We start from the raw sequence: 26,059 nt of genomic DNA on the forward strand, positions 1-26,059 counted from the left end.
AAAATGCCTTGTCCTGTTGCTAATGGCAGGGATCTAGCTAGTGGGTCTGTTGAGCTCCTGTTAGTAGGAGCATTCAGTCTTTCCCCTCTGAAGCTCCTCTTTCTGGTGCACCACTCACATCTATTCAGGGTAGAGATCGTGGGACTATTGTCCCAGACTACTGGCAGGTCTGCTGTTCACATAAAACAGGTAAGACTTGAGTTCTGGGACCTGGAGAACATAGATACTAGGAAAGATGATTGTTACAGAGCTGCTAGTTGCTACTTGCTTTAGAATTGGTGAAATAAGGAGACATTTTAATGAGGAAAAATAGAGGGCACTAAAATTGCCATACTGTAAGACCTGAATTAAAAACAGTAAGAGCAAAAACATCTCTGTCTGTTATTTCTCTGTAAGTTGGAACACATAAATATGGTTACTCTTGCTCTGTTTTATATTCCTGATTACTGCTTTCAATGGAAGGAATATATTTCAGTGGTTTTTAGACGTTTGTCTTCTTTTTCTGTATTTACAGGTTCTAATTGACTGGATTAATGATGTACTTGTGGAGGAGAGAATTATTGTCAAACAGCTTGAAGAGGACCTTTATGATGGTCAGGTGCTGCAAAAGCTGCTTGGTGAGTTCACATTAGAGAAGAATGCCCCAAAGACTGGAAGGGGCCCCAAAATCATCTCTTCCAAACATGCAGACAACAGCAAGTCTGTGCAGTAACTCACCATCTCACCAGGGATACAGTTTGTTTCACAGTGTCAGCTTCTCCATCTGTTCTTCTCAGGCTGTCTGCTGAAAGGGGACGAGATCCAGATGATTCCTAGGTATCTGTTTCATGGACTAAGACTAGTCCAGACAGCTGAAATATGTGTCAGAAAAAAGGTGAAGAGATTTGTGTTTATAGCGGGGGACCAAGCAGAAGCCAGGTGGTCCAAAATTTTGTCTGTATAGTTTGCTTCTGACAGCTTTTTGGGCTGAGAGCTTTCTTGAGGTCCTGATAGAATTACTTTTAGGAGAAAAAAATGAGAAAAAGAGAATGCGTGGCCGCAGGTACATACTCATAATGTGCACTTTTGTGCAAATGATTCATGAAAGGATAAACTCAGTTAAGCAATTGTGATTTTGCAACCCCCTTACATCTTTGCAATGTGTGTGTTCGTGCAAGAAGCACAATGGAGAAAACTGTCTAATTGATGTTGCAGTGATTTAACGGGAGTGCTTTTAGCAAACAGAGAATCTTGAAGCTTCAAGTGCCATTGTAAATCCACCCTGTTTCTTGGAGACAGATAGTCAGACTGCTCTCAGTTTACTTCTGACATGTTTTCAAGAGTGGCCTGGAATGTGGCATGTATGTGTCAGAGTGGGCAAGAGGACTTAGTGGTGCTAATTCCACTGGTGCTAATGGATGCTGCTTGCCGAATTTTCTGCATATACTCCTTAAAAAATAGACCTGCAATGTTTTGGTGAGCATCCACAAGCTTCTAAAATTGGTTAACCACAGTTATTTTGTGTGCAATTAAAAGTCCTCAAAAATGACTTGAGGAATAAAAAAAGAGTACTTTTAACACTGCTTAATTAGACTACAGCTGGGACCCTCCAGACATGGTGGGGAGCAAGGGTGTAGAGTTAATTTTAGCTGAGGAGTTATTTGTGTGAATACAGTTATACTTCTTTACATATAGACACTGCTGTTTCAGCAGGCGGTAGCGCATTTCCCTGTAGTCGTTTGTCATAGGTATCACTGGTTTCTTATGTTCCTTATGGAGGGTTCCACTGTCAGGCCTGCAGACGTTTAGAAGGTGCTTGGTTGTACATACACACATACACATGCAGCTTAGCTGGACTTAGCGTATCTGACAGGAGGAAAGGTGGGCATGTACATCTTGCAGCCGGAGACTTCAAATGGACTGTTTTTTCCTCATTTTCTTCCTGTTGGGCCTCTGACTGGAGGGCAAATGCCTCTCCCCTGACCTGAAGCTATCACAACTCAGCCGCAGTCGTGTGTTCACCACCTGAGTTCTTCAGTGGTGTCTTGGTTTATTCAGCAAGACTTATATTATTGAATCTTCCATCTTCATGCTGTCTCATTGATGCAAGAGGCAAAGCACATCACGCTTGTGGTGGTGCTCCTGATGCTTGAGGCCTCAGAATTAAGTCATCTCTCTGTGTGCAAGTAGTCTTTTCTTTTGCCTGTAGGAAAGGCTAACAAAGTAGAGTCATTAAACTTCAAGTAATAGTTACCATTCCTTGTGTGTGAGAGATGTTTCAAGAAGATCTGTCTTGATAGGCAGACACAAAAAAAGATGAAAGACAACAGCTTGTCAGTGGGCTTATTGTGAAATAGTTTGGCGTAAGAGAGTAGCAAATGGCTATATCTCACTGACTGAGGTGGGCTCCTTGTTTAGTTAATTTTGTCAAGGTACAAGTAGTGCCACTGAGAGAGGCTGGAGTGGCTTGGCACACATGGTATCAAGGTGAAAGGAAATAAATTTCTGCTTGCTGACTGGCAGCTAACCTGGGCTGAGAATAGATAGGAGCCATAACACATGACTAAAAAATGAATCTTGTAGGAGATTTTTTTTAAAAAGATCTAAAATAATTTAACAATATTTGCATGTTTTAGTAGTCAGTTTAAAAAATTTGTAGAGACATCTTGGCTAAAGATCATTTTTCCTATTATTCAGATATTCATAAGAATGTCCTACTGTAGATTGATAGAAAAAGTCAAAACCACTCCTGCTCTCCTAGTCCCAACAGCAGAGTGAGTTTGACGGTTTTTTCTACAGAGTAGAGGCAGAAAAAGAGATCAGCAATTCCCATTGCTCTGGTGGCTGGAGAACTCTGCCTTACCTACCTTAGCTCTCTTTTTTTTGAGAGATAAACATTCAGCTCCTGTGTCTTTGGCAAGGGCCATAATGCAGAGGAAGAGAAGAATGACTTGTCTATGACTTTGGCAACAAATAATTATATTACAGAAAAAGAATCCACATTTTAGTAATAGCATTTTACAAAATCTCCTGCATTAATTCATTTTTGTAAGTAATCATCCATGATGTGACAATGCCATAACTACATGACAAGATTGTACCAACTTTCTTTAAACCAGCTACACTAAGCCAGTACAAATCTGTGGGTCATAGGAGTCCATGACTCTCAATGGTTTGAGGCGGCAAAGTTTGCTTTAGCTTAAATTCCTATCTTCAGCTAACCTGAAATAAGGCTTATCAAGCTGAAGTAAATGTGCACACAATATTTCCCTTTTTTTGTCCTAAATTAATTTGTTACTTGAAAAATTCATTAAACCTGTGCAGATTACTTGTGTAGTGTAGGCTGTGTTGTGACAAATGCTTTTCAGCAGTGAAAGAAAATGAGAGGCACAATAAATGCTATTACTTACTTGGTGCTTATCTGAAAGTTGTTATATAGTGACACATGATTGATGAACATGTTCTGGGAGACCTTACCAGTTTTCTGTCACAGATTTTATTGGAATTGACACACTTGGATGAAAGGTTTGCTTTCAGCTGTTTCGGTTTGTGAGGAAAATCATTCAGTTGGAAAATCACTAGCAGAGTCCAGCTCTGCCCAGTGCTTTGTGCTCGTTATTCCCACTCAGACCCTTGTTTAACCTGATTTTGCTTGTTCTTTTTGTTGTTCTTTTTTTCAAATACAGAAAAATTGGCTGACCGTAAGCTCAACGTGGCAGAAGTGACGCAATCTGAAATTGGTCAGAAACAAAAGTTGCAGACAGTCCTGGAAGCTGTCCATGATTTACTCCGACCTCATGGCTGGACAATCAAGTGGAACGTTGACTGTAAGGGCTCTGTTATGCTTCCTGTCTCAGCTTCATGGGCAAGGAGGGTATGATAACCAATAGGTTGATCATAGTCTCTGTGATGCAGTTTGTTTTTAAAAATTATTTATGAATTTGCGTAGAGGGTGTTACCACATCCATGTATGGATTGGAACTGGTACCTTCTTCTGTGGTCTTTGTTTAAGGACAGATGTACATGGTTATGGGGTAATTGAAGTTGTTTGCTCCTTTAAGGGTATGCTTTCATTAGAAAGTTTTTTGTTTGCTTCCTGAATTTGAATCCCTCAGATTTGAGAAATGTGTTAGTCATTCAAGTACTAGAGGGTGGTCTAATCTTTCAGGCCACGACAGTGAGAGTAAAAGGATCCTGCATCCTGCTGGAGGATGCAGCTTGTGACAGGCTAAGCAGAAAGTGCCCTCTGTTCAAGCATGGCCTGTTACAATCTGAGAGTGAGGATGGAATTTGAGAAGTGCCTTCACCTAGGTAGTGGGTGGGGTTCATCTCTTACAGCCAGGAGGGCTTGTGTTTGCACTTTGGAAGTCTGCTAAAATGAGAATTCTCCAGTACAGTGGAAAGCAAGTGATTGAGTTTGTCTGTCTTCATTGACTAGAGAGGGAGCTGAAGTGTTTGGACTCCTAAGTTAGATGTGTAACTTAAAGGAAGGGTTGAGTTTAGGCTTTGCTACCTATAAAACGATATTGTAGGTCATGTTAATTTAGGAAAAAGTGGAAGAAGGATAAAAAGAAAAAAGACTCTGTTCACCAAAGGCATTTTTTTCACTGCCTTTTTCCCAGAGCTGTTTGTTTAAAATAAGGCCTCAGTATTCTTCTATTTGCGTCATTTTCCTTGTTCCCTGCAGCAATCCATGGCAAGAATCTGATTTCCATCCTTCACCTTCTGGTAGCTTTGGCAATGCATTTCCGGGCTCCCATTCGACTGCCTGAACATGTGTCCGTACAAGTGGTAGTTGTACGGGTGAGTACGAACTCATAAAAGAAATTGATCAGAACAATCATTGTTTATCACTCTGGTTTTGCAGTACTGGGCTGCTCTCATCCATTGCCCCCCCGATCTCTTGTCATTTAGAAAATTCTTGTCCCATTTGTTTAGTGAGTCCCAGCCCTGGGAATGTGTTTTTGGTGTGCTTAAATGTGATCCCAATAATATGTTTGGGACCACCAGTTGCTACTGCAATATCAAGCTAAAAATATGTGATGGGATTTTGTATAAAGGAGACTTGTGTCTGTAGTTTCTGGCACTTTAGTAAATGTTTTTTTGCCATGCATTTTTTGTAGAGAAGCCATTGAAACACAAACAGCAAAGAAAGGATTTTCAGCACGTAGAATCTCCCTAGTCTGGGAAGCCTGTTACTGATGTTGTTTTTCCCCAATGACTTATTATGCAGACTTAGGCATGTTGTTTTCCTTGGCTTGCTAATAGACATTCATCATTTCTTTCACAGCCTTGTGTTTTTGTTAGCTTTCCTTAGATATGGAGAAGAGATCTGACCTGAGGAACCCTGATGTCTTCCCTCCTGCCCTAGATATTGCTGTAGTTATTCCTTTCTCTGCTTGGTGTTGACCATTTCCTTTCACTCTACAAAAACTCTACTTTCAGAGCATATGTACTCTTGCTTATTATCTCACCTTCTATCCCAGCTGAAGCTCCTGTGGCAGTACAGTCTGTGGCATGTGAACCCAACTTTTCTCAACAACTGTTGAAACACCAGGCAGAGCTGTTCCAGCTGGCACTCTGGTCATGCCGTGATGGTTTGCTGTGGTGCTCAGCGCTGTTGTTGCAAGGCAGGCTCAGCTGCCGGCAGCAGGCTGTGGAAGTGCTTTCTGTATGTGCCATTTACTGTTAGAGCAGTCAGGCTGTAGCAGGTTTCCTTTCAAGAATAAAGAAGATAAAGTGATCTCGGATTCTGTTTTGCAGATGTGGATCCCCTTACAGGATGTGATTGCTTGGTGGTTGATTAGGCAAGCCTCATTTTGCTTTACTTTAATAATGGCATTTTCCAGGCTGCCTGCCTGAATGCTCTAGAGATACAGGGTGTGATGTAAATGAGCAATTGATGGATACTCTCTGGCTCACAATAAATGTACATATTATCTTTAAGAGGTGATTTTGAACTGCTTTCAAGCTGCTGTAGTTCTTTCATTTTAAGAAGGGTGAGTTAGGTATAAAGTAACATAAACATAAATAGGAGACTAATTTATTTTTAAATTTCTTTTGACTTTCTTGGAAAGGTAAGGGGGAAAATGTAAATATAAGGTGGTCAACAGTTCTCTGACACCCTGATGCTAGAAATCTCCTGCCCAGTGCAGTGAAGTATGTTCTGTAAATGTTAAGTCCAAAAAACAACTTGGATAAAGAGGTAAAGCCTCCCTTTCCTGGTCCTTAGTTCAAGCTTCAGGACCCTCTGCCTCTGTAGCAGAGAGAGGACTCTGGAGAAGGTGTTTTCACATCTTTTCCTGTTGGGGGGATATAGAGAAGACACCTACTGAGAGCACCTGGTTCCCCAGAGTCCCTGCATCTTGAGACTAGACAAAGCTGAGGTGAAGACACGATGAGATAAAGGCTGACAGAAACTAGGGAAAGAAAGAGAGAAAGAGCAACTCCTGTGTCCCCAAGGGAGTGCCTGAAGGTGTCAGAGCAATGGGACAATGAGAGTTAATTTAAGCTGGAGAGGCTGTAAGCTCTTGGTCTCGGACCTAGAGCCTGGAGTCCTGGAGATGGTTATGGCAACTGCTGGCAGTGAGGCTACCTCAGCTTGCCCCATGCAAGAGGAGGCTTGTTTCAGTCCCCCTATCCCACTGCTAGGAAAAGCTTGCAACTCTTCAGCTTTGTTTATTTAAATGGAAAGCAAGGCACAGTATAAACTGATGCATGTTTCTTCTGGAACAATAACTTTTGCCTTATAGTTCGGTAAATTGAATTTTTGTAGTTCAGCATCAGTAATCTAGTCTAAAAATACATGCTGTTTCAGTAACACAGATCTCTTTAAACAGATTTTATTTAGCCTTTGTTATACTAATGACAAACAGAAGAATGGTAATGAGGTTAATATTGTTCCTAATCCAAGTAAGAAAACTGTTATTAAGAAGATTATTATTAGAATCAATTTATTGTTAAATGATCTCTTATTACAGATCCCAGTAATGATAAGAGTTCTGTCAAACCGAATCACAATTAACATAAGATGTCTGCTCTGAGAGGTTTTGGTTTAAATGCCTCTTCTTGCTTGAATATGCATTTAGGGGGATTAATCAACAGTTTAAATGACTTCTTTGTAAGCTTTGCAGAATTGACTCCGCAGCAAGAATACCTTGCAGGATGTTGTGAGAGTATTGTACAAGAACACACCCACACTGAAATTTTCAAAACTAGTTAAGTTTCACTTTCATGGGTGACTTTGGCACTTAGGATTATCATTATCAACTTTGAATGGTCCTCACACTGTGCAGATGTACGAGGTGCTTCTTGCCTAGAAGGGCTATGCTTACACTGAAAATAAGAGTCATACTGGTTTAGCAAGTTACTGCTTAGCCAAGTTGTGTGCGTTTCCATAGCCCATCCCAGAGCAATGCAGAATACCTGATTAGCTCATGTAAGTGCTGTGGGCTTTTTCTTCTCTAATTTTTAGTGTCCTGCTTTATGAAACGAGATCATACTATCACAGCACTGTACTACATGGAGAGTATTTATCAAGATCTCCACAGGCTGGTGGTGATTCTGCCCTTGCCTTAAATTCTTCCCTTCCTTTAGCATCTTGAGGTGACAGACTGAGACTTTCCTAAGGTGCTGTATTTTTTTTAATTAAAAATAGTTAATTTAGAGTGTGAGAAAGATCTGTAGCTTAATCTGTATCTGTCAAACAATGCATTATCCTTTTTTGGTCCTGCACCGTATAGTTTGCTCAGAAACCCACAAGCATTTTGGAGAGGACTTTCTACTTTACCTTCCTTGGCAGGAAGAACATTTACCTATCTATCTGTCTGTCAGTATTACCTAGAACATCTACAAGACTAACCCAGCAGAAAAGCACTTTTGTTTATATTATTTTGTAATGGGCACCATGAGGTAGCCCCTCTCAAGCGTATTCCTGAAACCTATTTCCTTTCAAACCTTTTTGAAATCAACTCCAGAATTGGTTTTCTTGGTGGTTTTTGAGTGAAATAGAAAATTTTGTAACCATGGCAATATATGTCCCAAGTTATACATGAAGTCTATACACATACAGCAGAGTGAGTGTTTAAGTGGGTCTTAAGTTAAGATCCTGTTGATAGCTACTCCAAGTGCTGAGTTGAGGGTCTAAGATGATACATGTTTTAAAACTGGGTCACTCAGCGTGTGCCTGTCGTTCCAGCCCTCCTCAGTGAGGGCAGGGAGGAGAGAAACTTAATGGTTTCAGTGCATGCTTCCAGTGAGACTGAAAATCCGGAGATTTTTCTTCCAGCTGACTCTACTGTGTGATATTTGAAGTGTAAACTTGCATGATGAAGAAATACCCCAATTCAGGAAGAAAAAAGTGTTCTCAGAAATAAGTGTAAAAATTGTTCTTAAGGCTCACTGTGGTTATTTTTACAAGGCTCAGGAGTTGCTGTCTTTAGCACTTAGCTTTCCTCGTCCTCATTTTTAAAATTGCAGCATGCCCCACCTTGGTGCTGCTGGGAGATCTGAGGTATTTTTGCAGTAATTCCCTTGTAGTCTGAGTTGCAGAATGAAAGGTCAGAGGCAAGGCAGGCTGAAGAATAAATGTGTCTGGTGGCAGTGGTGCAAGGGATCAAAGTTTTGTCAAAGAATGACATTTGCTTTTGGATTGCAAGGCCAAGGGACCTAGGCTTGCTGTGCAAGCAGCAGGCTCAGCTGCATCCGAGGGGACTACGCAGATATGGTGCCATTTCCATCTATTGGGGAGTCAGTGTTGGCACCCATTCCTCTTTCTTATCAGGAGTTTGGAGGCGTTATTCACTAGTCACCACTTACTGAGTTTTTGTTCACGGTTTATAGCATCTTCTCCCTGGGGTACGTGGTGCCTGGAAGGTCCAGAAACCTGTGTTAATAAAGCAGAGACGGGATGGAATAAAGACAACATTGTTTTGTATGCAAGAAAACATTGCCCTGTCAGATGCTTCCTCATTTTTCCATCCATGCTGTTATCGTGGCTTGTTTCACCAAACCTTCTGGCGCCGTTCCTGTGGCTCCCTCGGGGGAGCAGGATGAGATGTGTGCGTGATAGGGGAGTGAGGGGCTGTGAAGACGCGGCCAGCTGGCAGCATCCAGCACAGGGCCCGGCTCGGGCACGGAGCTGTAACAGCACAGCCATGGGAGACCACGGCTGCCTTCATTCGTTGCATAGGGAGTGGAAGGGCAGGAGTTTTTCTTCCTGGTTTTTAGATTTCAATTTTTATTTCTTAGATTGCTTCTCGGGGAAGGATGTGTTTTTCTTCAAAGCTGTTCTCCCTAATACATTCTTATTTGGGGTTCAGCTGATGAAAATGATTGAGATGGCATATGTGTACAGAGATTGTGCCGGGGAGGGGTTGGTTTCCCTGCTTACCTGAGCTAGCAGGTTTATTAACCTTGCCATAAGTCATTCTGACAGACCTGGTTCCTAGATGGCTGCTGAGGTTTGAGCTCTATGTGTCAGCTTTTTAAGCGTTGAGAAGGGAGGGAAGAAATTCCTCCATTCAGGCATAAGACTATATCCCATAGTTTTGGAAGAGACCCATAGAGAGGTTAAGACAGTTTTGGCTCAGGTAGAAGCACTTCCAGCCTCCTAGAGGCAGGTCTCCAAAACTCTGGAGAGGCTCAGAAACATTTGACACCACCTGTGTCAGGGGTCTGTGTCTTAACAGAGCCAAGGAAGCTGTTATAAAGCTGTTTTGAAACCGAGTCTCACCACATCGTAACTTTCTGTTGGATAGAAGACTCCTTATTGATGCAGCAAATTATCCCAAAGAGAGAAACCCAGTAACAGGGAAATACTGTTCATTGTGAAATCAGTAGTTGGGCTTTTTATGCTCCCCACGTTTTCTTGGTGGATGTGTTCCTGACAGCCTCAGTAACATGCCTGCTCTAGGACAGCTGCCCTCATGTGCGGAGATCTTTGCTGGGACACTGGAGCCCTGGCCTGGGGGCAGCCGTCTGCGTTATTTCAGCCCCAGACCTCTCCGGAGAGCCAGGCTGCCAGTTGTGTCAAATTGTTGGTTGACACTGTGACATGAATGAGTGCCCTTGGGGAATTTAAGACAAGGCTGACAAGCTCTCTCTAATTTGTGTTCCAGGCACGATGTTGACTCTAGTCTCAGGAGGAGAAATGTTAGCAAGTTTGTTGGCTGCAAATATATTTCCCAAATATCCATTTGGCTGTCAGCCTGCTAAATGCTGCCATTCTGGGAGCGAGCTCTCCTGTGTCAGCTGTTGCACCTCTACCTCTACAAAACTTAGCGAGCACGCTTTATCCAGTTTTCTCCTCTGGGATTCTGAAAGATGCTGAATGCTGCAGGGCCCCTAATGAGCTTCTCCTTTACTAATGCCATCTCAATTTCTAACTCCGTCTTCCTTTCCAGAAACGTGAAGGCCTCCTTCAGACCACTCACGTTACAGAGGAGCTGACGACTACGACGGAGTAAGCACAAAACACTTCAGCTTCAGAGTGTGTCTGTGGTGCACGATGTGAGAGCATTTACAAAGATGAAAGAGAGACTTGATCTTCCCCCCGCCCCTGCTCAATTAACAAAATCCCTTAATGTGGTGCTTTTTTAACTATATAGAACTAACTTAGTCTCCAGATATACGATACAAAGGAGAAAAGTGTCTTCCTGACATTCTTGTGTTACAGAAGCTTTTAACTGAAAGTGACTTTCATGGGCCTCTTTATGCATACCCCCCCGCCTTCTGCAGTTAGCTGTATATAACTAATTTTGCCTGGTGCTGTTGCCTCTCTCAAGTAAAGGGCCAATGTAAATTTTTTTTTTTTCTGGAAGAACTAAGAAAATCTGTCAAGAATTCGACAAAAGGCGATTCTTTGAAATACCTCGCAAAACTGAAGTGATACCCCATTAAAATTGTAAGGAGAGACGATCTTTGTTTTTGTGTAGTACTTCAGGACTAGAGCTCAGCAGAAATAAAGTAAATAAATAAACCTCTTCCCTCTCCAGTTTTTGCAACAGCTTTTCTTTATGTTTTTACAGTCCTTTTTATAAGGAGAAGGCTAGATATGCACTTTGGCTGTGAATAAAAGCAGAGATTTTCCTCTGCGTGGCCTGAAGGCAGCTTTTCTAAGAGGGGCTTACATGAGCCCTCCTTCAGTTTATCAGTGTATTGGCTCCCTGTAGACTTGGCTTGGCTTTCCATGACTTTGAAGATAAATGAAGTACCATGTGGCTAGCTCAGTGGGGAAGATCTTTCAGATGGAAACACTCAAAAATGAGATCATAACATCTCTCTGTGGACATTAAAAATCTCATGGTGTTTTTTTGTAGGATCAGAGCCTCAGGATTGTGGGCCAAAATTCCTCCCCTCACTCCTATGCTCTTGAACAATGTAGTTAGCTTGTCCTCTTCTTCAGATGTGGTTTGTAAGATGTAATCTGCAGAGTGGGGTTTAGACACTTTTTAGCAAGAAAGATATTTACAGATTTGCATACGTGTTTATACACGTATTTTATTAAGTTATTTAATGTTACACAATATTAAGAGTTTTACTGTTTAATGTGTTGCATACCCAGATATAAGTATAGCTATGGAAAATGCAATGATCAGCAGAATCCAACATTCATTGAATGCTTTCAAATTCCTCTGTGCAAATCGGGGCCTGATTCTCAGATGATAAACATCTGCATATGTCTGGTGATGTCACTGGCTGTGTATATAATTCATATGTAGCAGTACAATTTACATAATATCCAGATACGATGTATGTTTTCTTTCTGCAGAGAAAACAGATTAAAGTGAGATAAATAGCCTTGCTCCTTCTGAGCTGTGTGGTATAGCATCTGACAACTATATTTGTGGAAACTGTACGCAGAAGTACATCTGTTCATTTACTCTTCATCATAAAAAATAATTACACATAAGAAATTGTAATTATGTGTAAAACACAATTATGCATTTCCATTCATTTCAAATGTATCTCCCTGACATCACTGGTGGTCTGCTGGGGACATTCCTGCAGCAGGTTGGGTCTGGTCTGCAACATACTCAGCCTCCTGACTTGGTAGGAGTGGTTAGCCCTCGGCATCTTGCAGGAAAAGGCCCGTTAAGCCCATGGTCTTGTCTTTTCAAAGTGATTATTCATGAACTAACCTGATATTTTTGGATGCTCTGACTTGCAGGATGATGATGGGAAGATTTGGTAAGTAACAAAGTTGACTCTGAATTTTTTTTTTTTGTTTTTCATTTATGTCAGGCCCAGAAATCTTGTCTGTTTTCCTTCAGCAGATCAAGACAATGGATTGAGCAATTCCACGGGGTTGGAATGCATTTTGGGGGCAGGTTTTGTTACTCCACACAGATGTGGAGCATAAGGCGCAGAACCAGATCATCCAGCATACTGCTTGTGCTCTTTAGAATGGTCTCTGTTGATTTGTTTACTCATTACTCATAAGTAATGCATAGTGAAAATGCTGCACAGGGCAATATTTCCTGTTGTTAGTGGCTTTCAAGTAAAAATCTTTGCAACTTCCAGCAATAAGAGTTATACCTTCTTCATAATGTAACCATTTAATTTATATATCAATGAATACATGAAAATTACTGAAACTAAAGTGTATGGTACAAGGTCTAAGAAAACTCTGTTTATCTGTCCACTTTCAGCAACCTCTCTAACTCTTTTACATGGGGTATCTTGTCTCCTCTGTGCGCACTAGATTTTAGAGTTAGGCTTTACCAACCACAGATGTGGTCTTCTAAACAAAAACTAATTTTTTGGGTGTTGCTGCCGAGAGACTTCTCTTTTTACGTTTAGTTTTGTTAGTGGCATTAAATCACATCTTCTCACTGAAGAAGGCTCCTGTAAAGGACTGTGTGCGTTGAAGAACAAGTCATTTAGTTTCTTTGTTCCCCGGTTACAACATGTGAACACTACCTTTCCCCTCTTGTAGAGTAGCTACATCAATAATTGATAAGGTACTCGGGGAAAATAAGTAATGTCAGGGGTTTGTAGGAGCTAAATAACATATCTTCGGATACCAAAGGAATTTGGGTAATAAATTTGTTTGTTTATTTAACCATAGAAAACTATTAAAATATGTTCTGTAAATAAAAAGAATTTGAACTTGGAAAAACTGTTTAAAACTATGTTCAAAATTTTAGCAGCTTAGCACGTTTAGCTTAGCATGTTTCCAGCATTTTTTGTGCTTTTTTTTCAATTTAAGATGCAACTGTAATTGGTTAGATTTCTAATTTTTTCTCGTTTTACCTGATGATGACAGTTGTCATCCAAAAACCTCAGTGTTTCGAAGATTTAAGTCAGCCTAAAGCTGCCACAATGTGAAATGTTGCACTAATATAGTCAATTTAGTAGATTTTAGTTTGGATTAGATAGCGTTATGCAATACTTTGAAGGTCTAAACACAATTTAAATCTTCATATTGTATGTAAGCTTTGCTCTTCATACACTGCTGAATCAGATTTCACTCTTGTTCAGTTTTAAACTTTACTGAAGTCAGAGGTACTACCAGTAATTTTAAATTAACTGTATGAATATCTGATTTTGACGCCGAGTGGTGGATGCAATCATAGCTATCACTGTAGCTGCAGTGCACCAAAACCAGGTGATGCTTCAGTGGCTCACTGTTTAAGTTAGGATTGGGGCACAGTCAAAATTGGTATTGCATTTTAATTTTTCCTCCACCTACATATTTTGTGTACTGATTATGAATGGCAGAAAAGGGAAGATCAGAGAATGATATGTTTATTTTCAGTTACCACTAAAATTACCAGGGGAGTTCAGTCTGACCTTTAGTTAGACACTAAAATAGGGTGACGACTTTTAGCCTGAGTCTCTGTTTTGCAGCTTTCTGAGACAGACCCTTAAGCCTGTGATGCATAACCTGCTTCCCATACTTGGCTGTTGGAGGTGTATTAAATTTTTTTTTTCCTCTCCCCCTAAAACCAGAGCGTGATGCCTTTGACACACTCTTTGATCACGCACCAGACAAACTCAGCGTAGTCAAAAAGGTAAAAAATAAAATTTGAGGTTCATTTTCTGCATTGCTTTTTTTCTTACACTTTTGGAAAGATATCCAGAAAGATCTGGAAAATAGCAGAAGAGGATTCTGAAATAGTGAAAAGGATGCTTATCCCTCAGAGATCACCATTTCAGAGCCAGGTGGTACCTGGATTCATCGGCTTCAGTCAGGCTTGTCTCATTACTCTGGTTTATTGGCCCAGGCTTTTCTGGGTAGCACTGCTAGAGTCAGTCAAAATGATGCACGTTAGAAAAAGCTACTCTGCAAAGTATTTGCAGTGGTACAGATCATTCTGACTGGACAATCGTACACGCTTTTATATCCCAGGTGCTGTCCTCCAGCAGGGAGGGGCTGGGCTGTAGACTAATGAGCGGTGGTGGTGGTCACCCCATCGCTAGGCTCAATGGCAGAGTCATGCGCGTGTCTTCAGCCTCAGTCTCCCCAAGAAGCACTCGCTGTTTGGTTTTCAGCTCATTCTCGTACTAAAGATGATATTTCACAACTGCAAGATACTTTCCACAGTACCCTGAAATGTGATTCACTCATGCTCACTGAATATAAAGCTTTTACAGAAGAGTTACTTTCGTCCCAGGGCTCTTCTGCTTAACACTAATTCATATGGTCCTCTAGTCTCTCCTCCAAGGCTGAGCATCATTGCAAAGCGCACCTGACTGTATCCAGACATATTCTTGACATGGCTTTTTGTGCTAGGCAGATCTCTGCCAGCCCTTGTTAGTTTTAGAGAACACATTATGAAGAGACTCCATGTTGTTCCATCGGTTTGTTCCAACATGGCTGTTAAGCTATGTATTAGAACAGTAGTACGCAAAGTTCAGCAGTGTAATTTGTCCCTCCGCTTTGTATGAAACAGAGGATGTGTGCTTTTAAAATAATGCTTTGAAGTCTCTGGAAGATTTTATCTTTCCCGTCTGAATCGTCTTCTAGAAGAGTGTTTTTAAAGTTGATAGAGAATTAAGTTAACTCTATCCATGCAATAAAAGTGTTAACACCCATCTCTCTGTCCCTCTTGGAAGTATTGTAAGCGGGCTGGCAGATCTCTGTGCTTCAATAATTAGCAAAAATTATTGGCTCATAGTAGCTGGACCTTGCATGTCTGCTTCCTGCAGGAACAGAAATGCCAGACTTGGGTTATATCCTGACTGTAATTTGCTAATCGATATGCACACATCACTCCAGGAACAGAGGCGTGCGCAGACCTGTGTACTGTTGGCATCTTCTTCTGGGAGTCTTATCTCCGTGCTGCTCATGCCTTGCTCTCAGGCAGTGGATCTTCTCCAAGAACCTGAAGAGATTATTGTGGACAGTAAATGCACTTACTTCTTGCTTCATCTTCACAAAGAGCCTACAAAAGAATCAATGTCACCACAGCTTTTTTGCATGACACTGAAGTATGCTTTACGTGCTAGGGAAAATCACTAGTAAGCTGTATGTAATAGCACCATCTGGTGACTTCTGGCATATGGTGCAACAGAAATGACTGTATGACTGAGTTGTTTTCAGTTTTATGTAGTTAGTTATGCAAAAGCATGCATATTTATTAAGCTTAAAAAAAGTCTTAAAAGATTATGTTAACCCTTTCACATAGGCACTGACTGTAGTGTCTAACGTCATTGGTTCTGGTGTTTTCTTTTATAGTCTCTGATCACCTTTGTGAACAAACACTTGAATAAACTGAATTTGGAAGTAACGGAGTTAGAAACCCAGGTAGGAGACTTTGTCTTTTTGTATGTAATCTAACTGTGCAAATTGCAAATCTATGCCCTCGCTACATAAAACCCTGTTAAGCAACTATTCATCTTTGGGCATGTTAATTTATGGGATCAGGGCTCTGTCTGTTAAGTCGCAATGACATTCACTGGTGCTTGCTTCCCTTACTCATGTTTACACGTACTTCATATTGCTGTTGATTTGTATTATAAAGTGAAGTTCTTGGGTATTTACTAGGGTCATATTAATGACTGTAGAATATGGCTGGATTTCAGGGCAGCTTGTCTCTCGGATCAAAGTGGAGTGCTGCCAAGCAGTTGCTATAGTTATGGGTGTATGGTGGGTTGTGGTTTTTCTAGCTGTGAGGGTTCATGATGAACTGGTATAAGCTTTTAATAGCTGGCTGCCTGGGGTTCTAGGGAGGAGCGTGGACTGCAGCGTGCAGTTCATCATAGAGATACCAGTGCGAGCTTTGATCACATCAAAGTGGGACTGGAAACAATTTTGCTGTTGCAGCGAAGACCTTCATATCCTTTTCTTTACCCTGCTATCTTGTGAGCACGTGCACTGTGCTGACTTCTCAGCAGTGTGGATTAACTACTTGGAGCTCCTGTGCTGCAGTGGCTTGACTGCCAGTAGTATCCAGGTTAGTTTGTTTAAAGATAGTGGAGGTGACTGTCAACCACCACCATCTGCTCTGAGGAGTTCTTGGTCTCTAATGCAGAACTGGGTACCGAATGTGCTTGGAAACCTTAAGTAAGTGTGAATTTCAGTGTCAGTGGTGTAATTCTCACTTTGCAGGTCAAATAAGCAATTTTCAGGCATGGTTTTGGCTAAGTTTTACAAGCAGAAACAAGTATTGTTGCCAGAGTTCACTGAACTGTGGAGAACTATCCTGGCAAAGATAGTTATAGAGTTATACCAGGCGTATGGGTAATGAGTTTGAGCCTGGCTTCATTTAATATCAGTCATTTACTGCTATTGTATAGCTTTGCTGAAATAAATGGGTGACTGGATCTGATCTGTCACAAGAAATTGTTGCTTAATGTCTTGGAAGTATCCAACAACTTAATATTGAAAAGGTTAGAGGATGTCACACATGCCATATTAGGATCAGAAGTGAGAAGTCTGAAATACATAATATCACCCCTGCCCTTTGCCAGTAGGTAATAATTCTAGCTGGTAGGAATACTGAGCAGTATTGCTGAAAGTATTTAGTATATTATTCAGTATTTACTGAAGCTGTAAACGATCTATTTTGACCTGAAAAAGAATTCTTTTGTGAAGTTAAGCTTCCTACCTGTGACAGGGGAGACTTAATCTGAAGTTCTGATTAAGGGCAGAGATTTGAGTATCCAACATACACAACTTAAGAGGGATTGTGGTAGAAATGATCAGGTACTGTAGTAGTAGGACTGAAAGTATGTGTGTGTGTCTATATATATAAAAAAATTATTTATTAATTTAAAAAGCTTTATTAAACACTGTAGTGAAGTTGGCAAGATTCCTCAAGCAAATAAAATAAGCATGAGGAAAATCAAGAATGAACATACATACTTTAACCTCACCCCAAAGTATTCAGTAGCCTAGTAAATAGGTGACTGGCTGGAGATAAAGAAGTCCGTATTTTCAGTCCCTGCCTATTCAGACCAACACTTGGTACAACTAAGGAGTACAAATTGTAGATAACTCCCAGGTGAATTGCTTTTAATTTCCTCTGCTTAGAGGTATTTACTCTAAGTAATTTAAATATTCATTGTCACATGATCTTGCATGGGTTAATGCCATAGCAATAGCTGATGGGCTTCCTTGTTTTGCTCAGGAAATGAGCGTAGGGGAAATAATGCTACCAGATGTAGGGAGAAAGCCTTGTATCCTGTGTGGGGTTTTTTTTTTCTTTTCTTTAGAGAACTGACAAGAAAGCAGTTGTATCAACAGGCTCTTAAGAAAAGACTGATTTAGCTTGGTCAGCAGCACTGGTGATTGCAAGGGTATAGGTGAATCCAGGGAACAGATGAAACAAAGCCCTAAATGCTTGTTACACTTGCTGTCAGTTCCTTGCTGTGCCTAAAAGGAACAGTCTGTGACTCCTGAACCATCTTACCTTTCTATGCTAGCAAACAACAGTGGTAGAAATACAAGTACATAATTCAGGCTGAGCACTTCTTGTTCTGCTTGTTTATGAATGCTTATTTGAAAACAGATGCTTTCACCTAGCAATATCATCAGTATGTCTATTTAGTTTGCAGATGGTGTTTACTTGGTTTTGCTCATGGGTCTCCTTGAAGACTATTTTGTTCCACTTCACAATTTCTACTTAACACCTGAAAGTTTTGATCAAAAGGTAGGTAGAAATTCCAGGTTATATTCTTTTTGCTTTGTTACCACAGGATATTTTCCAATCATTGTGTCTTTTCTTTTTGTGTCCAGTAAATCAGAACTTGGTATATTCTTCTCTTCAGGAGCTGTAGCAAAGATGCTCTGCCTTTGACACTTGATAGTTAATACCACTAAAAGTTCCTTGTGAAATGGATGGGTAAATTCCCCATAGTTAAAGAAGAAAGGTATTCTGTTACTAGCATCAAAAGACACATAAATGAATAAATCAGTAATAAGTGCTTTGTACTGTATAGTACTTTGTATAATCAAAGTGGTTTATTAAATTGTAGTACTGCCTGAAGCGGTTTTGTGTGCAGGGATACCTTACTGTGCTAGACAGCAGGGCTGATGCCTGGCCTTGCCTAGTATGTACTATGTAAAGAGGCAAGAAAGACAAAAAGTGAGAGATGGGAAGCTCTGCTTTAACTGCATCCTATACACTGGGTTTGACATAGAGCTTCCTCTCAAGGCCACAGAATGTCAGCCCTAAAAACCAACCCCTCATCTCATTAGTATCAGTTGCTTAATACCCATTAGTTCTTTTTCTGTAGTTTATTTAATGTTCCTACAAACCAAGAGGATAAATATGATTACTTGATACGTAAATGAGATACTGTAGTGGAAGAGTTGGTACCTGGGCCATGGTCTTCGGTTGATCTGGGGTTAGAAACTGTATGTTGAGTTCTCACAGGTAACATGTTTTGGAGCTAATCTAAAGCCGAGCTGGATGCCCTGACCCTGCCAGGGAGGAAGCGTGCAAAAAAATTGCCTGTCTGAAGTCAATTTGTGAGCATGGATATCTGGTTCTGTGTCATTCCTGGCAGGATCATTGCCAATGTTGCTGACTTCATCTTTTGAGAGAACATGCTAGTTGTCTTTTTTGGATATTTCTTTCTGTTTGGTAACGAGTGAATGACTTGCAGCCTAACAGTGCCTCAGACAAAGCGAGCTTTGAGGAGAAAGAGTGGATTCTTTGCAGTCTTAGATTGTCTTCCTCTTAATCAGGGTACTCAAGATGGAAGGAGACAAAATAAGTGTCTTGCTCTTAGCCCCGCACTTGCTCCATTGTCCTGTGTTTTTACTAGTGTTAACAATGACAAGAGTACTTAACACGTATTTTATTGTCATAACCAGAAGTTTACCTCTTTCTGCAGTTGTTCCTGGACATGCAGGCACATCTGTGTATATTCGGTGCCTGGTGTCAGAATACTCTGAGCCTGATTGTGTTGGAGTGATGCATCTGGCCCCTGCTTTTTATTCTGCCAGGTTCTGCAGTGAGAGGATGCAAGTATTGTGTTGGCTGAGCTGGAGCAGGAGATGGCTAGGTCAAGAGCGGAAACATTGGCAAAAGTTGAAAGATTGAATGCTTTGTGAGAAGGCGAGGTGGGTTTTTCATAACGACTTCAGCGCAGATTGTTGCTGTCAAGCACCCCCCAGCAAAGGAACATGCTCTCTGAGGGATGGGACTTTATCATTAGTAGAATAACCCAGTTTTGCCTGAGTGGATCGTATCAGCATTGCAAGAGGAGATTGAGCTGCCATTACAGACCCAGGCTAACGTGCTGAGCCTGCTGGTTCTATAGGTTCTATAGGGTTTGTTGACTTCCTCAGGAGGTGACTGGTTGCTATCTGGGAGCTTAAAGGGGCTTCCTGAAGGCAGGAAATCAGGCTCAAGAAAGAGGGGCTTCTTTAGGTGTTAAGTTTGTGGATAGGATGGGTATGGGTATTAGTTCATTTCGAATGTTTTGTAATGGACAGGAACTTGAAAGAGCAGTGGGCAAATGGTTATCTATTACATCTAATACAAGCTTTCCTATACAGCTTTCTCTTGCTTTTTTAATCCTAGTATCTTGAATTTTTGCCCTTGTAGAAATGCAGGATGCTGAGTTGTAGCCATGACCAGTTCAGTTACGGTTTTGTTGTTAACAGTTTAAGTTCATAAATATTATCCAGTATTCCTGAAGTAATGCTGTGGTTTTGTGTGGAGGCTCTGCCTTGAGGAAAGGGGATTTGTAGATCAAAGAAGGAGAGGTAGACTCTGTGTTTTGGGGAAAGGAAAAAATATTTTCACTTTGAAAGTAATTGGTTTTGTCACAATGAATGAGGAGGAACTGTAGCAGGTAAACAGAGATTAATAAAGTCCTGAGCAATAAGCACCAGTGAAAGGGGCCTTTCTTCCATGTTGTAGGGGAGCTTTGTAGGTGTAACTGCCTTATTTTCAAGATGAGTAGCTTTAATCAAATCTCTCCCCATTGCTATGTGTCTCCAGAACTGTCATTTGCAGTAACAGAAATGCACAGAATTCATAAGCCCAATTGCCTTGCTTAAATTTCAGTAAATGTGGACAAGAAAGCTGCTATGCAGATATCTTCAAACCATAATGTTCGCTCCTCAGAGAAGAGATTAAAAGAAGACACCCACTTTCTTGCATTTTTCCTTTTTATGCATTTTCTTCCCTCTAACTTTATGTTCATGTATGATCCTTGGTGGCTTGTTCAGGAAGCTCTTTCTGCACAGTTGTGCCTAGCTTGTTTCGCAAGTTCACAGCACAGTCTGTCTAGGAACTGTCATCACCAAGCATTTTTTGAAGCATTTGCTTCATTAGAGAAACTTAGTTTGACTTTTATCTCTGTTTTCATGTAGAGGAAGCCAAAGCACCGAGAGACTAAGGGGTTAGCATGAGGTCATGCAACACACAGCCTGGCTCCTTGATGATGTGATGTTGATGTTGCTTGATATGCAGCTGATAATAATGTAGAAAAGACTAATGTTGTTTGAAAATAATTCCATTTAGTGTCCTTTTTTCTTCTTCATTACATACCCATATGTATTTTCTCATCTCTGTTCAGTTATGTCACTTCTGTTACATTTCTTGTTTCCTGGATGGTGAGTGATCTCTTGCCTTGTAGTTGGAAATGTTGATCTTGGGTACAAGTGGAAAGAATTCCACAAAATGCAGCTCTGTTGTAGTTATTACTGGGAGCTCTCTGGCCTCTGCCATAGAGACTGAGATCAGGGCTTAATGGGGTTTCCTGGTTCATGTGCTACCCAGTCACATTTTTACACTTGAAATTTGGAAATCTTAAACTACTTCCTTTGTATCAAAAAGTGAATATTTTCCCTGTAATGATACAAGCTTTAATTTCTTAGTCTTTTACATGTACTTTCTGCCGTGCTTAAACATGTAGATGTTTAATATCGATTTAAATAGAATTATCATTCTCTACATCAAGTACGGAGAGAATAAAGCAGTTTTTAAATTTTTGTTAAAGGTTTTTAAATGCCTATATAACTTTGAGGTTCTAAACACTTTACCTGTTTCAGGTCCATAATGTTTCCTTTGCTTTTGAGCTGATGCAAGATGGAGGACTGAAGAAACCAAAAGCTCGCCCTGAAGGTATGGACATGCCACGTGGCTTTAAACTGTATATAAAGACATAATAGCAGGTGTATTTCAAGAAGACTCCATTTGAAGATGGTAGCAGTAGTCCCACTACTGTAAATGCACCCCTTGACAGTTTTCCAAAGGATTTATTGTCTGTGTCCGGGGTGTATCCTTACCTGTGTTTCTTGTCTGAAATAGATTCACTGAGGTGTGCAAGTCTAACTTTAGTGAATGATCCAAGATATATTATAAATTTGGCTGGTATTCTCAATAACAAACCAAGCAGGAAGCTTTTCGTGATCTAATTCTCATAATTCTTGCAGTTAGTGCTAGTTTGGACTCTTGTGACCAGATTTCGGTGACAGATAACTTAAAGGATTTTGGTTTTTTTAGGAGGACTTGTAGCAAACTCTCTTCTTGATTTATGTGGACCTGGGAGTCAGAACCGAAAAGTGTAAAAACTGAGTTTTTCCTTTAAAGTCGCTGAACGTTGAAATTAATTAATGATAAGGTCTGCATTGTTGCTTGCACTAGGGCTAAAAAGAGGTATTAAAACTTTATGACGCCTAAATGAGCAATTTTTATTCCTGGTGTTACAAACTACATATGAGTTAGAGGCTTCTGCAGAACAAATTGAAAATGAGACCTCCCAAGAAATGTTCAGTCTGACTTAAAATGGGACAAAGTGGTGATAGTAAGTAGATTAACAAATAGTGCAGCTGGTTATAGTGGGGGGGAAAGAAGGCAAAAGACAATATTAAATGCATCTCACAGAATCACTAGGTTGGAAAGGACCTTCAAGATCATCAAGTCCAACCATTAATCCAGCGCCACCATGTTCCCTAAACCATGTCCCGAAGTGCCACATCCACACGTTTTTTGAACACTTCCAGAGATGGCGACTCCACCACCTCCCTGGGCAGCCTGTTCCAATGCTTGACCACCCTCTCGGTGAAGAAATTTTTCCTAATATCCAATCTAAACCTCCTCTGGCGCAACTTGAAGCCATTTCCTCTTGTCCTATCGCTAGTTACTTGGGAGAAGAGGCCAAGACCCTCGTCGCCACAACCCCCTTTCAGGTAGTTGTAGAGAGCGATAAGGTCTCCCCTCAGCCTCCTCTTCTCCAGACTAAACAACCCCAGTTCCCTCAGCCGCTTCCTGTAAGGTTTGTGCTCCAGCCCCCTCACCAGCTTCGTTGCCCTTCTTTGGACACACTCCAGCACCTCAACATCCTTCCTGCAGTGAGGGGCCCAAAACTGAACACAGGATTCAAGCTGCGGCCTCACCAGTGCCGAGTACAGGGGCACGATCACTTCCCTACTACTGCTGGCCACACTATTTCTGATACAGGCCAGGATGCTGTTGGCCGCCTTGACCACCTGGGCACACTGCTGGCTCATATTCAGCCGGCTGTCAACCAGCACCCCCAGGTCCCTTTCCACTGAGCAGCTCTCCAGCCACTCCTCCCCAAGCCTGTAGCGTTGCATGGGGTTGTTGTGGCCGAAGTGCAGGACGCTGCACTTGGCCTTATTAAACCTCATACAGTTGACCTTTGCCCATCGGTCCAGCCTGTCCAGATCCCTCTGCAGAGCCTTCCTACCTCCAAGCAGATCAACACTCCCACCCAACTTGGTGTCATCTGCAAACTTATGTATCCTGTCAGTGCTGTTCTTTTGAATTTGGGGATGAAAAGTGCTCCTGAAGAATGTGGTGAAACAAGACACTAACTTGGTAAAGTAAAGGAATGTTCTGAGTATTGTGGATATATGAGGAGGATGAGGAAGATGGAGAAATATGAATGAACAATAAGGAATGGAGCTTTTTTGAGTGGAAGTGTTAAAGAGATTGCAGTAGGAGGCCAGGTAAGCTAGAGAAGCCTGTTTTGAGAGAGAGAAAATGTTAAAAACCTAGGAGAAGAGTTCTGTAGTTGAAAGTTTGTCCTTTTTTTTGGCTTTGTTTTCATCGGTTTATGTAACAGAGGTGATTACCTTCCCATAAGGCTATCTTATATCCTTACACTATCGTGAGTGGTAGAACACTATAGCAGATCTTCTGTTTGCTTGGGACAAGGTGTGTAGATTCAGTAAGCAGCAGAGTATGTTTAAGTGTTTTACTGATTGAAAATATAATTATTAATAGAAGTTAGAGAGCCAAATTAGCTCTTAGAACATTCCTTTTAGCTTTTTGCTGCTGCAGGATGTATGGTCTCTTGTGTGTATTCCTTCCTCTTCTGTGTGTGTACCCATTCCCGGCAGCAGTAGTTCCCAGCGGTAGGAGTGAGCGTGCTCGTGTGGTGTCTGTGTGGCTGGAATTGACTGTAAACCTCACTGTTACTCTTGAAAAGCTGCTCCTGTGCAGAGGACAGTAACGTCTTGGGCTTTGCTTGTCACTGTAGTTTCATCAAATCCTCTGTAGGATCTTGACAATCAGTACTGTCATGTAATACGTGTTTCTTAGAAGAAGAATTCATTTTGTCATAGACTCTGATGATCTGTGAAAAGTTTTGTGTGTATAGTGTACTCTGTTAATGCCATGCTGATCTATTGTTTCTTCCTAAATAGGTTGGAAAACCTGTTAGGTGAATCCATGTCCTTTGGCATAAATTGGCTAGTAAATGCCTCTTGAATTAGTTGTAGATGTAAAACATTGTCTAGAGCAGAACATCACAATTTTTATTTCTATAGCCCATGCTTTCTGCAGCTCTTGCAAGAAAGAGGTCTTGTTTAATATTTTAGTGTTTCTTTGTACAGGTGGTAAAAATAGGAGCATACAAGACAGCTCCTCTTCTCTGTTCCTCCAGCCAAATTCAGTAGATTGAGCCAGCAGCAGAACTTGATGCTGAATTATTGCAGTGAAAGTATGTTGTAGTGGATTAATTTATTAGTCTCTAATGGGCTTGTTATGGAGTGTGGAAGTTTTAAATTAATGGAATATTTTAAATATTTGATGATTTATGGCCACTTTCAGTTAACATTTTATTAGTTGTTGTTGGTAATGTTATGACTGTGCATGCTTCATCTTAAAATAAGAAACAGGAGGCTGAGAATATGCTTATTCCTGGGAATGCCTGTTAGACACTGATCAATTAGTAATCACCCACACAGGGAGGATGCATCTTACACTGCTGTACTCTTTAATGCAGCGAATAAAGGCATAACAAGGTCTGAAAGTTAGGAAAGTGTCAAACTAGAATCACGGTATAACTTTTGCAACAGTGAAGGTAATTAACCATTGGTCTGAATTGTTAAGGGATGGAGGTGGAATTTCCACCACTGGAAGATTTAAAAAAGAAGAAAAAAAGAAAAACCTGCAACGTTAAGCTTATATTTTAATTCAGCCACGGGTTGGTTTGTAAGCTCAATACAGGGTTTCCAAGGTAGAGTTTGCTAAGGACTGTGTTGTACATGAGATCAGACTATGTGACCACTGTAGTTTCTTCTGACCCTAAATTTACATGTCATTACACTGCCAAATAAAAGAGCTGGGTCCATTCTTTCTTTTAGTGATGCAGCCTCCCATACCTCTCATTCCTCAGGGTGCTCACTGGGGGTGATCAGCAGCAGGTACCTAGCTTGAATTGCTGTTGGGGATTAGGAGGAGTCAGCCTTAAATGCCTCCATGAGGGCAGATGGACGGTACCTGCCCTGCAGGTCTGGGTCCCCTTCCAGCTCCTGCTTGTGCTCTTTCTTGGTGCCCTTAGCTCTTGCGCTGGCACTTCGCTGCTTCTTACTCCCAGCTGCTCTCTCCTTGGGGCATGCCCTCGTTTCCAGCTGTGCTTCTAGCTTCCAGCTGTGTTTCTGTGCTGCCCTCCAGATTTCTGTTTCTCTCCATTGGCACTGTGTTGGGTTTACGTGGCAAGGTTTGGTAGCCGGGGGGCTGCAGGGGCGAGAAGGCTTCTGTGAGAAGCTGCTAGAAGCTTCCCGATGTCCGATACAGCCAGTGCCAGCCGGCTCCAAGATGGGCCCGCCGCTGGCCAAGGCCGAGCCCATCAGCGGCAGTGGTAGCGCCTCTGGGAGAACAGGGTTAAGAAATGGAAAAAAACCCAGCAACAGCAATTTGCAGCTGGAGAGAGGAATGAGAATATGTGAAACAGCCCTGCAGACCCGCAGGCCAGGGCAGAAGGAGGGACAGGAGGGGCTCCAGGAACCAGAGCAGAGATTCCCTGGCAGCCCGTGGTGAAGACCATGGCGAGGCAGGCTGTCCCCCTGCAGCCCATGGAGCTCCGCGGGGGAGCAGATACCTACCTGCAGCCCATGGAGGACCCCACGCCAGAGCAGGTGGGTGCCCAAAGGAGGTTGTGACCTGCGGACCTGTGGAGAGAAGAGCCCAGGCTGGAGCAGGTTTGCTGGCAGAACTTGTGACCCCATGGGGGACCCAGGCTGGAGCAGTCTCTGAAAAACTGCAGCCCGTGGGAAGGACTCACGTTGGAGAGGCTTGTGGAGGACTGTCTCCTGTGGGAGGGACCCCACGCTGGAGCAGGGCAAGAGTGTGAGGAGTCCTCCCCCTGAGGAGGAAGGAGCAGCAGAAACAAGCATGTGAGGAACTGACCACAACTCCCATTC

General features: G+C 41.6%; 1 protein-coding gene across 1 annotated transcript in view; it reads left to right on the plus strand.

The window, feature by feature from the left end:
* The window catches only part of PARVB (parvin beta), a gene marked incomplete at its 3' end in the record, with an annotated part of 64,796 nt that overhangs the window by 37,257 nt on the left and 1,480 nt on the right, over nt 1-26,059 (plus strand). The window contains exons 4-12 of the mRNA XM_082000697.1: nt 515-617; nt 3,666-3,806; nt 4,667-4,782; nt 10,383-10,441; nt 12,149-12,168; nt 13,933-13,994; nt 15,662-15,730; nt 17,976-18,077; nt 21,437-21,509. Coding sequence (XP_081856823.1) covers nt 515-617; nt 3,666-3,806; nt 4,667-4,782; nt 10,383-10,441; nt 12,149-12,168; nt 13,933-13,994; nt 15,662-15,730; nt 17,976-18,077; nt 21,437-21,509 — 745 coding nt within the window. The remainder of the gene's footprint in view (nt 1-514; nt 618-3,665; nt 3,807-4,666; nt 4,783-10,382; nt 10,442-12,148; nt 12,169-13,932; nt 13,995-15,661; nt 15,731-17,975; nt 18,078-21,436; nt 21,510-26,059) is intronic.

This window comes from Phaethon aethereus, assembly GCF_964289735.1.
Source record: "Phaethon aethereus genome assembly, chromosome: 1".
NCBI lineage: Eukaryota > Metazoa > Chordata > Aves > Phaethontiformes > Phaethontidae > Phaethon > Phaethon aethereus.